Genomic DNA, 15,807 nt, shown 5'->3' on the forward strand with positions numbered 1-15,807 from the left:
AGGATATAGTGATTTGAATTGGCTTTTTTTTTTCTTTTTCTTTTTGATATTCTAGATTTGATATTCATAATGAAATCGAAGACTTGCATTAGCAGAGCAAAGACGTTGTGCATGTGGAGGAAAGGTTGTCCTTTGCATTTGGCAAATTCACCAATCTCTGTGATAAGTTGGTGGGAAACCAATAACTAATTCCTACTTCTTAGGGTCTTTTTTGTCATTAAAAAAAATTAAAACTCCATCAAATAAAAACTAACGATAGTTTGTACATTTTCTCAACAAAAGGTTTAATTTATTAAATTGGAAATTAAACTTAGGACTTAATTTATTATCAAAACTTTAGTCGTGGACCAATTTATGAATTTTGGATAAATATTAGGGACTTAAATGTAAATTATCCTTAAAATTTTAATTAAAATAGAAAGACCTGAATGGTTTTAGTCTGATAATCATTAAACACGCATAATCCATCGCCCCGGTTTATGTCCGATTACACTTTTCCGAGAACCAAACGCACTTCACAGTACAGAAAAGAAATTCTAACCTCCTCCTGTAATAATCTCACTTAGCTCAATGGGACATCCTTCTCCTCTGTCCATACACACTTAACTTAGGAAGGACATTATCAATCGTAATTTCTAATCGGAATCCACCGGAAATGGACAAAGAAACCGAGCTCCTATCGCGCCTCGCCGCGAACCACCTTCATTTGTCTCAATTCGAGCCACTGCGAGCTACTCTGTTAGCTCTCCGATCTAAAAACCCTGACCTAGCCCTCGCAATTCTCCAAACCGTAGTTACCAATTCTGGCCGCTTCGAGAACATCCTCTGGTCACCATCCTGCCCATCGCCTTCTCTCCTCACCTATCTAGCCACCATAGAGCTCTTGCAATACAGTAACTCCACGTCGCAGACATGGAGCTTCGATCCTGGTACCTTGCGATTGCGCGCTGAGTTCCTGTTATTGGTTCAAGTGATCAGCGACATGGTGACGGAGAACATGCGAAAGAATGTTGACTTGGAGAGCATTGAAAGGGAGAAGGAGAATGATGATGATTTTAGTGAGAAAGAGAGAATTGGGGGGCGAGAGGAGTTGTTGGGTAGAACTAGAAGCGAGGATTTGAAGGACGTGGGCGGCGAATTGGGGGGTTGCTTGCAGGTTTTGGATAAGGTTTTGGATTTGGGGGTGAAGAGATTGAAGCCAGATGTTGGTCCTGATGCGAATGGTGCCGTTAAGGAGGAGCAAGGGAGCGAGAGAAGGGCGGAATCTGCTGTTTGTTCCGTTGAGGAAGGGGAAATAATGTGTTTGAAGAGGGTAGTTTTAGATCACTCTGATGTTTTTGAAGCACTGTGCTGGAATATAGAGCAACAATTGAAGGTGGATGAGGTTGAGAATTCAGGTTTAGCTATAACTGTGAGGACGGACGAGAAAGCGAGTACGGATTTTTTGGAGGGGGAAGAGGAGGTGAAGGTGCTTTCTCTGATTCAAAGAAGCGTTCAGTTAGCACATTTAGATGCGATGAAAGAGTGCATGGAGGCAGGAGATGAACAAGGATCCTTTTCTCACATTCGTTATCTTCACCTTGATCGTGGTGTGGACCAGGCTGAATATCGGTATGTGTATTTGGCTTTCTTGTGCACGTGAAATGGAAGTTATAATGATGCTTAACTCGTAAATGTAATCAATTTTAATATTCTCCTTGCATGTAGTTGTCATGTGAGTGTTGATTAAGCTAAACTGATTAAAGTTTATTATCCTGGGCTCATTAAATACACAAACAATTCCTTAGATGATTCTCAGATAGGAGGAAACAAAGACGCGTTGTACTAGCGTGTAGCAACTATTGGAAGTTGGAAGAGAAGACATGAATATGTTTCTTTGTTATTCAAAAGTTGATTTGTGAATTTTAAAATATATCCATCATCTTTATTTTGGAAGTACAGTTTTTTTGGCGCTAGAATATGTTCAGTGTAATATGGCTTGGACTTTGCAGAAGCATTCTGTTCCTCGTATGACTGTTGAAGATGCTTTATCTATGGTTGATGGTGTAGCCTTTGTTTTATCTTGTTCTTTCATATTTTCTCGTGTTCTGTTAGTATCTTCATGTATGCTTATGCCTGTTTGATTTAAGTTGAGCCTTTTTCTTGTTGCATACCTGAATTAATGTAGACCTTTCTTGATAATACGAATAAAGCTTTTCTATTGTTTTACTTTTGTTAAGAATCAAAATCCCAAAAGTTTGGATCATCAACTAGCAGTGCTACCCTTTGAATTGACTTGAAACTGAGGTCCTCATAATCAAAATGGCCCAACCTTTTTGATTTAGTTTCCCAACACTTGTATGCACTTTAATTTTCTAATATCCTTCGATGTGGCACTTGTTTCCACAAACCATATTCCAACATTCTTTGTCAAGTGCAATTGAGCTTGACATAGGTTTTACAGACTCAGTCACTGGACATTGCATAGGATGCTCAACTAACTTAGGTTCGGCTATTCTTTGCTTTGCCTTCAAGATTTGGCTAGTTGAGCTAGCCCATGGATCTGACTTGATAACTTATCTCACAGGTCTAGTTTGTTGGAGCTCAACGTATCATTCTTTCAGGTCTTGAATCTATAGCCACTAGGCCTCTCATTCTGATGACATGCTAAGAATCATATGTCTAGGTGTGTGGATCATCAAATGCAGGGCTACATGTTGAACTTGATTCCCCCATTACCAAAATGGTTCTAAGTGGGTGTTTGTTTTAACTATTGAATACAACCGATAACTAATAAATATTCAAATAACTGGACCAACTTGTTTGGTTAACCTATCAAAACTATAGCTGATAGCTTATTGATTATCTATCATTTGCAATTTGTATCAGTGCTAAGATATGAGTTTTTTCTCATCAATTGGCAGTTGATTGGATTTTGTTTTTATTTGGACTCTATATCCTTTTAAAAGCATTAATTGCAAAATTTGTGTTTTTGAAATAAATATAAATTAATATATTATTTCATATTATAAGCAATAGTAGATAAACATAGAAATATCATACATAATAATCAAACTCGTTATAATATTAATCCTTATATGATAAAAAGATTTATACTTATAAAAGTATTTTATTTTTTTAAAATATATTTTTAATGTTATACATGTTGTATAATCGTTAAAGGCGAAAAAAGCGAGAGGCTAGGCGAGGCGCCCTCCACAAAGGCGACACCTCAGTCCACTAAGGTGCCAAGCGAGAGGCACTAGAGGCGACGTCTCATTGAAGCAAAGTTTTTTTTTTTTGTTTTTTTAAATGCTTTTAGACAACAAAAGAGAAACTCTCTCCATCTCCCAAACAGTAGGTATCACTTCCACAGCAACCAAAATGCAAATTTCTTACTCTTTCTTGCTCCCAATAGCATCAACTTGGTATGTCTCTCCTCCTCTCTTTCTTTCTCTCTTCTTCTTCTTATTCTTCTTTCTCCTCTGTTCTCTCCTTGTTGGACCTCATAGCAGAATGTCTTTTCTTTTTTTCTTTTTTTCTCTTCTCCCTTTTTTCCTTTCTCTTTCTCAACCTCTCTTCCCTCTTTGCTGGACTTCGCATAGCAGCAGATTCTTTTTTTCTTTTCCTTTTTTTTTTTTAAAATTTTTCTCTCTTCTTCTAGCTGCAAATAATATATATATATATATAGAATATGTATTTTTTCCTTTGAATACGGGTGTTCATTGAAGTGTTTATATGTATGTACATTTAAAATATATAACAAAATTTTGGCTTTGTCGCCTTCCCTCTCGCCTAAGGCGATAGGGGAGCTTGTCGCCTCTCGCCTTGATAGCACTGTAATAAATTAATAGTTATATGTCTATTCAATAATAAGATAAATTATATGATATATATATATATTCTTAGCCTTTATGCATATCAATGGTAGCAGTAAGACATGGTTTTACTAAAAGCTGAAAATCTATTATTAGCTACTATTGGCCATCAATTATCAACTACGAACTATCAGTAACAACTATCATTTATAAGCTATTGGCTATAGTCAACAGCTAAACCAAACAGACCCCAAGCCTCTTTAATTTGGTTTGGCAATATATCTTTTAATTTTTTGTACATGGCTGATGTGGGACTTGCTCCCACAAGCCATATTCCACCAACTTTCATTTTTATACTAGTTGGGGTGATATGTGAAAATTGTTTCATATTTTTTTATAGTCTTCTAGATATTTATTCACATTGCCTTTTGATGTTTCTAATAGCACGGTTTTGCAAGATCTCCTTTCGAGGGTGTTGTCAAGAAGGAAAGGATATGAAGTCTCTTGGCATGTCATACAAGAAAAGTTGCTATGTATTTATGGAGAGGCTCTTTCATCGAATTGTAGACAAATTGTTGAAATAATTCAGGTACTGCTTATGTTGGTTACAAAAGATTAGCCTTTTGATAACTTCTTTTCTTTCTTTCTCCTAGAATATGGAAGAATTTTATTTGACATTATCTGTTCATGTAATTGCTTGTACTTCTCTCTCTTTGTCTCTTTTCTCTAATTCTCTTATGGGTCTTCTTGTGATTAAATTCTCGATTCACAATTTTTTATCCTAGGTTTGGATGTGTTGATAAGGGGGAAATAAATAAATATAGGAAAATAATGAGAGAAAATAACATTTTATGTTTGGAAATAGGAGGGAAATAAACCATGAATGGAAAATAAGTTATATTTTCCTCTATTTACTTCTGTCTGCTTTGGAGAGAGAATAAATAAAGCAAAAGGAAATGTCTTGTGACTTGCAAGGTTACATATATACCCCTCAATTATTAATTCAAATTTCTAATAATAGGGTATAATGGTTAATTTATCAAACTACGGCTATTTTCTTTCTACTCAATGTCTTCCCAAACAAGGGAAAATAAATACAATTCCGATTCCCTCTTTTTCATTTCCAACTATCCAAACAATAAGAAGGAAAAGAACATATTAAAAAGAAAACTTTATCTTCCACCTTCTATTTTCCTTCTCCTCTAAAAAATTTCCCAAAGAGGGTAAGGTGATCTCATCTACTAATGGATGATTGTAGCTCATTAGAGTTCTTACTTGTATAATGCATGGAATGGTTTGATTAATCCATTTGGGGATTGCTTAGTAATTGGCAGTTTGCAGAGGATATCCCAAATTCTGGTTGCCAGAGTGAATTTAAACCACTTTCAAATTTTTTACTTTCTGGAAGATCTTTGGATGCTCCTAAGCAAAGAGTTTGTCTTATAAGTTCAATTTGGGCTAGTTTGAGTGGGATTTTGTATAAATTAGTCTTGCTTGAAGTAGGTAGAGATTGGCTAGTCCACTACACAAAGACCTTGGTTATCTATGATTTAACGCTATTGCTTACTCCAAATGTAGACATATGAAATATTTACTACATATTTTTTAAATCCATCAATTATGTCTTGATAGAAACTTTAGGTTTTTTCTTATTATTCTTAAGAAGGGGACATTTTTTGTATAATTCTATGTACTTTCAGCTCATCATTTCATCTAGTTCTCATTGATGCTATGATACATGTGTTTTAGTATGTTGATTACACTAGGTGGTGGTTTCTGCAGGTTATCCAGGATGACTTGCTAAGTCAAGAGATTGAGACCTCCCGGGCACTTGACAACAACCAAATTCCACCCCCTTTAGAGCGCTTTCAAAGTTATCTAACTGAAATGAAAGTGGATTTGGATTTAAATGATCCAGTTTCATCATTGAATGTTGTAGTCAGTTTTTGCATGAGAGACATGTACCATTATGCTCGTGTCTCTGGCTTACATGTCCTTGAATGTGTCATGGATGTGGCACTCTCATTTGTCAAGAGGGAGCAGCTTCAAGAGGCTAGCAATGTATGTGACCACTATTGTACTTGGCAGTTAAATATGGGAGTTTGGAATGCCTATTAGTATTCATTATTTTGTAAATTGGAAATTTTTATGCATGTTTATATTCTTATAAATGTTTCAGGTCCTTATGTTATTTCCACGACTTAGACCTCTGGTAGCTCTGATGGGTTGGGATCTGTTATCTGGTAAGACCGCAGCTAGAAGGAAACTACTGCAACTTCTCTGGACCTGTAGTAAGTCCCAAGTATTTCGGTTGGAAGAATCTTCACTATACAGTAGTCAAGTGGATGAGGTAATTTCCTTTATTTTCCTTCTAATATTGTGCCTTTATTTGCCTAAAGGATCATTGAATAAGAAAATACCTTATTTCTATGGTTTGCAGATATCTTGTGTGGAACATCTGTGCAATTCATTGTGTTATCAGCTTGATCTTGCCTCTTTTGTTGCTTGTGTCAATTCTGGTCGATCATGGAATTCAAAATCCTCACTGTTGTTGTCTGGGAACCAGCAAATAGTGTCTGGAAATGAAGATAATCAATCAGCACCTTTTGTTGAAAACTTTGTGCTGGAAAGGCTTTCTGTTCAGAGTCCACTTCGGGTAAGACTTGTGTACTTCAGACTTTTGATGGCCTAGGCGGAGTTATATACCAACATGAACTGCATGCTTACATACTTGGATGGAAGACAACGGTCATAGTTTATTAGTATACATGTTAAATAAAAATATCATTTTTTTGTTAACATCTGCAAATTTTTTTACTTGTGATATTTCTCTTTATTGGCGTGTAATTGTTATGTTGATAGGTGTACGATTGAATTCTTTTCTCTTTTTGATGATTATTTTGAAGATGCAAAGGATTCATTAATAGTGACATGCAACTATTGATAGTATTTGTTTCCTTTTCAATTTGTTCGGATATTGAATTGAAATTGAAAGTTATCGATAATTTTTTTCTACAGGTGCTTTTTGATGTTGTTCCAGTCATAAAATTTCAGGATGCTATTGAATTAATTAGCATGCAGCCGATTGCTTCTACTGCAGCAGCCTGGAAAAGGTGTGTACGCAGGGACTTTTTGCCTATTCAAGGGCAAAAATAAAAACTACCCCATATCAGGGTTTGGGGAGAAAATCTTTTTCCCAAGCCAGGAAATTAACTTTATCGCAAGTTATAGATGTAAGTTATAGATGTAGTAAAATCTAGCCCATCTTGTAGGTGCGGTTTACTGTTAAAAAACCTTAATTAAAAAAAAAAACCCTTACCGCATTTCAAACATGTGGTAAGGGTTATACATATAGACTTTTACCTTGATTTGGGAATAACATTTTCCCAAACCCTGATATGGGTATAATTTTTTGTTATTTTTGCTTTGAATAGGCAAAAAGCCCTTCAAGCAGATTTTATTTTTACCTCATTACTGAATAGGTACTGGCGTACTGCACTTGAATGGACCTCCATAATTTTGTACAGCCTCACTGTCAAATGTGGATGGCTGTATGAGTTTTTCCTAACTTTAGAAAGGCAGGATTGGGTGGTTATTTTCTTGGGGAAATTACAAAAAACTGCCATGTGATTTAGTATCTTTTTTAAGTAGGTCCTATGATTTCATTTGTGATGAAAGGTATCCTATAGTTTTATGCTGTTAGCAAGGTGGGGCTTTTTTTTTTATCCAACACCGTTAAGCATTGTTGCTAAATTGCAATTTAACCTTGAGGTTTAGCAAAACCTATAGTCTAGTCCCCAAAATTTTTTTTATTAACTAAATAGTTTCTTTAAGTACAATTTACCTATATTTTTATAAATTAATATATTATAATTATTTAAAAATAAGTCCTTATATTTTTACTAACTAATATTCTGTGTTTATTAAATTTTAACATCTTATATTTTAAAAAAGAAAATAATAAAATAAAATTAAATAAAGAATTTGGATGCAATATTCTTCTAGATTCAAGCTCAAATAATCCCTTCCTTATCCAACTTTTTCCATCCTCGTTGATTTTATTTTCTGATTTAATTAGGGAAAATTACTAGATTCTTGATTTAGTTTTCATTTTCTTTTCAAAGACAAGTTATTTGAATTTAATAACTATGGAAGTTTAATTTCTAAAAATATGATCGGTTATTTGTAAATAATTATTGAAACCTTTGATGAAAAGAAGAAAAAGAGAGCAGAAGATTTGAGAGGAAATACTTGATTATTCCCCTCAAGCCAATTGTGGTATATATACTACTTACAAGAGTACATAGTAGATAAGAAAATAAATTAATTCCCTAATTATAGCCTAATCATATCTCAATCATATCACACAATCATATCTCTAATTATCAGTACAAATCTAGTCTATTTACAGAAATAATCTCAACACTCCCCCTCAAGTTGGAGCGTACATATCATATGCTCCAAGCTTGTTACAAATATACTCGATTCATGGTCCTTGAAGTGATTTTGTGAAAACATCAGCTAGCTGATCATTTGAGTTGACAAAGCTAGTAGAAATGCATTCGGACTCAATTTTTTGCCTAATAAAATGGCAATCCACCTCTATATGCTTCGTCCTCTCATGAAAAACTGGATTTGATGCAATATGGAGGGCAGCTTGATTATCACATATCAACTTCATTTGGCCATTATTGCTATATTTCAATTACAGAAGGAGTTGCTTTAACCAGATGAGTTCGCATGTTGCTAAAGCCATAGCTCGATATTCTGCTTCTGCACTTGATCTTGCAACCACACTCTGTTTTTTACTTTTCCAGGATATGAGATTCCCTCCAATCATAATACAATATCTTGAAGTAGATCGTTTATCTGAAGGGGAACTTGCCCAGTCTGCATCAGAATAGCTAACAATTTGTGAGTGACCCTTGTCCTCATAAAGTAGACCTTGTCCTGGATCTCCTGTGATATATCTAAGAATGCGAATGACTGCATCCCAGTGACTACTGTATGGAGTTTGAAGAAATTGACTAACCATACTTACAGCAAAGGAAATATCTATTCGTGTGATAGTGAAATAATTGAGCTTGCCGACTAATCTTCTGTATCTAGCAGGATCTTTAAGTGGCTCCCCCTGTTCAGGAACAAGCTTAACATTTGGATCCATAGGAGTGTCCACATGTCTACAGTCTAACATGCGTGTTTCTTCCAATATATCCAAAGCATATTTCCGTTGAGAAATTGCAATACCTGTTTTAGACTGTGCCACTTCAATTCCCAAGAAATATTTCAGTTTTCCCAAATCTTTAGTTTGGAAATGATTGAACAAATGTTGCTTAAGCTGAGAGATTCCATCATGATCATTTCCTTTAATGACAATATCATCAACATAGACCACCAAGCAGATGCATCTATCACCATTATAACGAAAAGTACGGAATGATCAGAATTACTTCGAGACATTCCAAACTGTTGAACTACAGTGCTCAATCGTCCAAACCATGCTCTTGGAGACTATTTTAGCCCATACAAAGAGCGCCGAAGACGACATACTAAGCCTGACTCCTCTTGAACAACAAACCCTGGAGGTTGCTCCATATAAACTTCTTCAGCGAGCTCTCCATGAAGAAAGATATTTTTAATGTCCAGTTGATGCAGGGTCCAGTGATTAATTGCAACCAATGAGATAAGGAGGCTGTTAAATTTGGGCCAGGTCTAACTCACCCCAAAAGCTAGCTCGAGGGGGAGGATTGCCTATGGCCCATATAAAGGGCACATTACCCATTTCCACAACCGATGTGGGATTCAATACACTCCCTCACGCCCAGAATTTTTACTAGTGCGTGACATATTTATGAGGCGCCCAACATCGGATGGGGAGGCTCTGATACCATGTTAAATTTGGGCCAAGCCTAACTCACCCTAAAAGCTAACTCGAGGGGGAGGATTGCCTATGGCTCATATAAGGGGCACATTACCCCTTTCCACAACCGATGTGGGATTCAACAGAGGCGAATAGAAGCTATTTTGGCTACGGGAGAGAAAATATCACTGTAATCAAGCCCAAAAATTTGTGTGTAACCTTTAGCTACAATGCGAGTTTTAAGGCGATCAATTTTGCCATCAAGTCCCACCTTAATTGTGTAAACCCAACAACCAACAGTAGACTTATCAGGTGGTAAGGATACCAGTTCCCAAATTCCATTGTTATGCAGAGCAGTCATTTCCTCAACCATGGCATTACACCAACCAGAATGATCCAATGCTTCTCTAACTGTCTTGGGTATGGAGACAGCAGACATAGCAGGGACAAAAGTATAATAGGAAGGAGACAAACGATGGTAACTCACAAAATTATAAATGGGATGAGGATTTCAGGAAGAACGAATACCTTTTCGAAGAGCAAGAGGAGGAGTAGCCACTGTTGTTGAAGGCATGACCGAAGTAGGTGATGACGGAACGGGAGGTGAGTCATTAGAAGTACCTACATTAGGGAGAAAAATGTCATTGTTATTAGCAGATGGGTGAGACCGACGTGTATAGACCTGAAGAGGTGGCATAGGAGTGGGAGATGGACACACTTGCGGCAAAGAAGAAATAGGAGTTGGAGGTATAGGCAAAGCGCTAGGGACAAAAGTTTTGTGTGTTGGACTCGAAGAAAAGTAAGGAGAGGTTTCAAAAAAGGTGACATCTGCAGACACAAAATATCTGTTAGTAGTAGGATCATAGCATTTGTAACCTTTTTGAAGCCGTGAATAGCCGCGAAAGACACATTTAATTGATTTGGGTTGAAATTTGTCTTTGCCAGGAGTATGATCATGAAGAAAGCATATACATCCGAAAATACGCAGAGACAACTGGGTGGAATTCTGGTTAGGAAATAGGACTGAATGAGGACTTTGATGTCGCAAAACAGAGGAAGGCATTTGGTTAATCAAGTAACAGGCGGTGAGGACAGCTTCCCCCCAAAAACGCAACGGAACATTGTGATGTAGGAGTAAAGTGTGGGCTGTTTCAATTAAATGTCAATTTTTCCTCTCGGCAACTCCATTTTGTTGTGGGGTATAAGAGCAAGAAGTTTGGTGAGTAATACCCTGAGTAGACAAGAAATGAGTGAATGAGGAAGACAAATATTCTCTTGCATTATCTTAATGCAAACACCAAATTGATTATGGATTTCAGTATAAAACTTTTGAAAAATAGGAAACAAATCAGAACGATTCTTCATCAGAAAAAGCCAAGTGCAACGAGAATAGTTATGAATAAAGGTAACAAAATATTGAAATCCCAGAGTTGTACTAACCCGACTTGGACCCCAAATATCTGAATGAACAATGTCAAACACAAAACTGACCCTATTATTGATTCACTTGGGAAAAGAAGCTCGAGTTTGCTTCCCGAGTTAACAAGACTCACATTCTAAAGAAGGCACGGAAGAGAGGTTAGGAACCAGTTTTTATAACTTGTTCAGACTTGGATGTCTCCAATGACTATGAATGATTTCAGCGGAGGTGGAAGACACAAAAGCAATTGGAGAGTTAGAAGTGGAAAAATAGTACAATCCTTGTGACTCATATCCTGCTCCAATCATCTTTCCAGTACTCCGGTCCTGCACAACCACAGATTCAGTAGTAAAGATGACTGAAGAGTGAAGATCTTTAGTCAATTTGCTAACGGAGATTAGATTGTGGACAGTCAAGGGTAAATAAAACATTAGTCAAGGGGATAGAAGGAAGGAGATATACGTTATTGATTTCTTTAACTTGAGTTTGTGAACCATTAGCTAATGTGACTTTAGATGGTGTGGAAGGTGAAACAAGAGTAGAGAAAAGAGAGGGATTACCAAAGATATGATCAGAAGCACTAGAGTCGAGCATCCATGAACCAATGGGTAAAGACTTGGTTAGATAAGTAAAAGAATTACCAGAATGGGCAATATTTGATTGGGCCATGGAGACTGAATCTGAATCTACAAAAAAGGATCTATGCCTGTGAACAGTAAATCCGATGTTAGACGGGCTGGCAAGCGATCAGACCTACTGGGCTAGAGTCGCCGGCGCTGGGCGAGGCAGGAGGAAGAATTGCCGGCGTAAAACGGACACCGGAAGATGATGCACGCGCTGGCGTGTGGCAGGAGACAAGCTACTTGGGGTGGCGCGTGGAGGCGGATCTGGAGATGGTGCTTCACCGGAAAGTAGATCGGAAGCCGGCGTGGAGAATGGGCTGGGTGGTGAGACTAACTGATTTCCAGTGGCAGATCTGCCACTCAAAGGTGAACCAAGTTTCTTGGCTCTGATACCATGAAACCTTTGATGAAAAGAAGAAAAAGAGAGCAGAAGACTTGAGAGAAAATACTTGATTATTCCCCTCAAGCTAATTGGGGTATATATACTACTTACAAGAGTACATAGTAGGTAAGAAAATAAATTAATTTCCTAATTATAGCCTAATCATATCCCAATTATATCACACAATTATATCCCTAATTATCAGTAGATTCAGTACAAATCTAGGCTATTTACATAAATAATCTCAACATAATTTTTAGTGACCAATTTTTAAAAGTATAAATTTGTAAATAAAAAATATAAAGTTTAAATCAAATGGGTTATTTTATTAATGAAACAAACTTTAAGTAATAGATTCACTAGATTGTAGGTACTGCAATTGAATGGACCTCCATAATTTCACACAGCTGCCTGTCAAATGTGGATGGCTGTATGAGTTTCTCCTAAGAATTTAGAAAGGCAGGATTGGTTGGTTGTTTTCCTGGGGAAATTATAAAAAAGTACTATATGGTTTAGTGCCTTTTTCAAATAAGTCCTGTTATTTAATTTGTGACAAAGAAGAGTCCTGTAGTTTTATGCTATTAGCAAAGTGGGGCTTTTCTCCTCTAACACTGTTGAATATTGTTGCTAAATTACAACTTAACCTTGAGGTTTAGTAAAACCCATAGTTCAGTCATTGTATTTTTAAATTTAGTCGCTAAGGTTTTGTTTTATTAACAAAATAGTTTCTTTAAGTATAAATTAATCAGTAATATTATAATTATTTACAAATAAGTTCTTATATTTTTACTAACTAGTCTCTTATGTCTACTAAATTTTAATATCACATATTTAAAAAAAGAAAATAATAAGATAAATTTAAATCAAGAATTTGGATGCAATATTCTTCCAGATTCAAGTTCAAATAATTCCCTTCCTGTCCAACTTTTTCCATCCTCGTTGATTTTATTTTCTGATTTAGTTGGGGTAAAAAGTAATTATTAGATTCTTCATTTAATTTTCATTTTACTTTTTTTTTCAAAGATATTTAAATTTAATAATTATGGAGGGTTAATTTGTAAAAATATAATGGGTAAGTTGTAAATAATTATAATCTTTAATGACCTAATTTTAGAAGTATAAAATTGTAACTAAAAAATATATGGTATAAATCAATGGGTTATTTTATTGATGAAACAAAACTTAAAGAATAGATTCACTAGAATGTACGTTCACTAATCCTCAAGGATTGAATTGTAATTTACCAGCAGTAGTGTACAGAGTTAGGGAAAATCCCCACTTTTCTAACGACATCATAATGCAAGATCCTTTTCGTCATAAATTAAATTATAGGACTTGTTTTCTTCTTAAGTGCATTTTAAGTGAGACGGGGGTCATTGGTTTTAAATAACAGTGTAATGGCTGTTAAGTAACGGAAAATGGGGGGCTGTTACTTGTTACCCCGTTATTTAATGGCTCTCCTGATTTGCGTGCAACGTGATAACGTCCGTTACCAATAATTTAATTCTTTTTTTTCACATACCAAACATAATGTATTTTGAGGTTCCATTGAGATCCAACAATTTAATAACTCTTATCTTTCAAAATCTCTTTTTCTTTTCTCTCAAACAATTCATTTTTCCTGCATTTTTCTTTTAAAAGTTTAGATCCATCATTAACTACTCCATTGTTTAGTATCTTTTTTCTAAAAGATGGATTTATCTTTTTTTTGCTTTTATTTTTATAATTTGCTTTTCATTTCTCTTCTCTTTGTATTTTTATTGATTAAAGATCATTTTGATATTAGTTTTGAGTTAAAATTATACTTTGAACTGTTAGTTAACCCAATACATAAGATAATTTGACTTTTTCTTATTTTAAACTATTCTAAAAAATCTATTTTATTAAATTAATTATAAGATAATTTGCATAAAATTTTGTACTTAAGTTTTATTAGTTAGTTGTTAGTGGTTAATGCTAAATGTAGCTCATACATAAAACAAATTATAATACTATGTTAGTTATTATAAATAAATTAAGATATAGGTTTTCGAAATTGATTTCCGATGTATTACTTATTTCATTTCATTAGTTTGTTACAATGATGTTTAATTTAAGTAATATAGTCTATATTTAATGTATTTATGTTTATTATATAGTTGTTTATATTATTCTAATTTATATCTATCAATATTAATTCATTTTATGAACTTTGCAAATTGTTTTAGAAAATTTGCATAGTGCCATGCCGTTACTGTTATGTTATAGCTGTTACAGGCTTATTTTTATTACCCACGACTGCGAACATGGCCGCAACCGCAATTTAAAACCATGCTTGGGTGCTGGTATTTTTTTTGTGGATTCAGTGATTCATAGGGGCAATTAGGGTGTCTGCTACATGGTTTTAAATCGTAGATTTAAGTCACAGTAATGTAAACAACTGTATAATAGACATAAATACATCAGATATAAACTATATAACTTTGATTAAACATCACTATAATAAACTAATGAAATGAAATTAAGTAATACGATGGAAATCAATTATAAAAACCTATATCTTAATTTATTCATAATAACTAATATAGATATTATTACTTATTCTAAATATGAACTACATTGAGTATTAGTCATTAACAACTAACTAATAAAATTTAAGCATAAAATTTTATGTAAGTTATAATTAATTTAATGGAATAGATTTCTAGGTATAGTTTAAAATAAAAAAAAATCACACTATTTTATATATTGAGTAAACTAATAGTTTAAAGTATAATTTTAACTCAAAACTAACATCAAAATGATCTTTAATCAATAAAAATACAAAAAAAAGGAAATGCAAAATAATAAATTATAAAAATAAAATATAAAAGAAAACTAAACTCATCTTTTAGAAGAAAGACACTAATGAATGGAGTAGTTTATGATGGATCTAAACTTAGAAAAGAAAAATGTAGGAAGAAATGAGTCGTTTGAGAGAAAAGAAAAAGAGATTTTGAAAGAAAAAAGCTCTTAAATTGCTGGATCTAATGGAACCTTAAAATATATTATGTTTGGCATGTGAAAAAAAAAGGATTGAATTATTGGTAACGGCTGTTACCGTCACATAATGTTCGGTAATGGCCGTTACGCATGCAAATCAGAGGGGCCCTTTAAATAATGGGGTAATGGGTAATGGTCCCACATTTTCTGTTACATAATAGCCATTACGTTATTTAAAACCATGGTCTGCTAGCTGTGTCTTGCATATTCGAAAAATATAACACAACTACTGTTGACACAGGCTTTATATGGTTTTACATATTCCTAGTATTTGACCTAAAAACTACTTTGAAGTCTGGAGAAACTTCTTACTTGAATATTCTTTGCACTTGCATAGCCATTCTGCATTAGTTTGTTTTTCAAATTTCCATAGGAGGCATATTGTAACAGAGAGAGAGAGGATGGTGGTTTTAATTCATTTCATTGATTCCTTTCAACTCATTGTGGTGAACTGGTGATTGCCTATAATTGTTTTCTAGCTTCAAAAGTTGAGAATGTTCTTATTGCATATTTCGATCAGTGATCATAAGTCGTTTAATTCTTGGTAGATTGACATGCACTTGTTTTATATATGTTGTGCCATTCGAATGTTATCCAGTCGAGGCTATATGCATAACTTTGATAGATATTCCCTAATGACTCCTAATTCTCACATGAAATGTTCAACAATATATTGATGCTTTATTTCATTTGGCTGTGCCTTT

The 15,807-nt window shown here is 34.6% G+C and overlaps 1 protein-coding gene across 3 annotated transcripts in view; it reads left to right on the forward strand.

Annotated features, from left to right (window-relative positions):
• Positions 1 to 453: 453 nt before the first annotated feature.
• LOC110611280 overlaps positions 454 to 15,807 on the forward strand; it is a 55,277-nt gene continuing 39,923 nt past the window's right edge. For 2 of the 3 annotated variants that reach the window (XR_006350109.1, XM_021751498.2), the window contains exons 1-6: positions 454 to 1,611; positions 4,242 to 4,386; positions 5,580 to 5,858; positions 5,977 to 6,147; positions 6,238 to 6,453; positions 6,816 to 6,910. Coding sequence is in view for 2 of the 3 variants with exons in the window: in XM_021751498.2 (XP_021607190.2) it covers positions 656 to 1,611; positions 4,242 to 4,386; positions 5,580 to 5,858; positions 5,977 to 6,147; positions 6,238 to 6,453; positions 6,816 to 6,910 (1,862 nt within the window). In the remaining variant the exon portion in view is untranslated. The remainder of the gene's footprint in view (positions 1,612 to 4,241; positions 4,387 to 5,579; positions 5,859 to 5,976; positions 6,148 to 6,237; positions 6,454 to 6,815; positions 6,911 to 15,807) is intronic. The other variant, XM_021751499.2, reaches the window with a different exon arrangement.

The sequence above is a fragment of the Manihot esculenta genome, chromosome 3 (assembly GCF_001659605.2).
Source record: "Manihot esculenta cultivar AM560-2 chromosome 3, M.esculenta_v8, whole genome shotgun sequence".
Classification (NCBI taxonomy): Eukaryota; Viridiplantae; Streptophyta; class Magnoliopsida; order Malpighiales; family Euphorbiaceae; genus Manihot; species Manihot esculenta.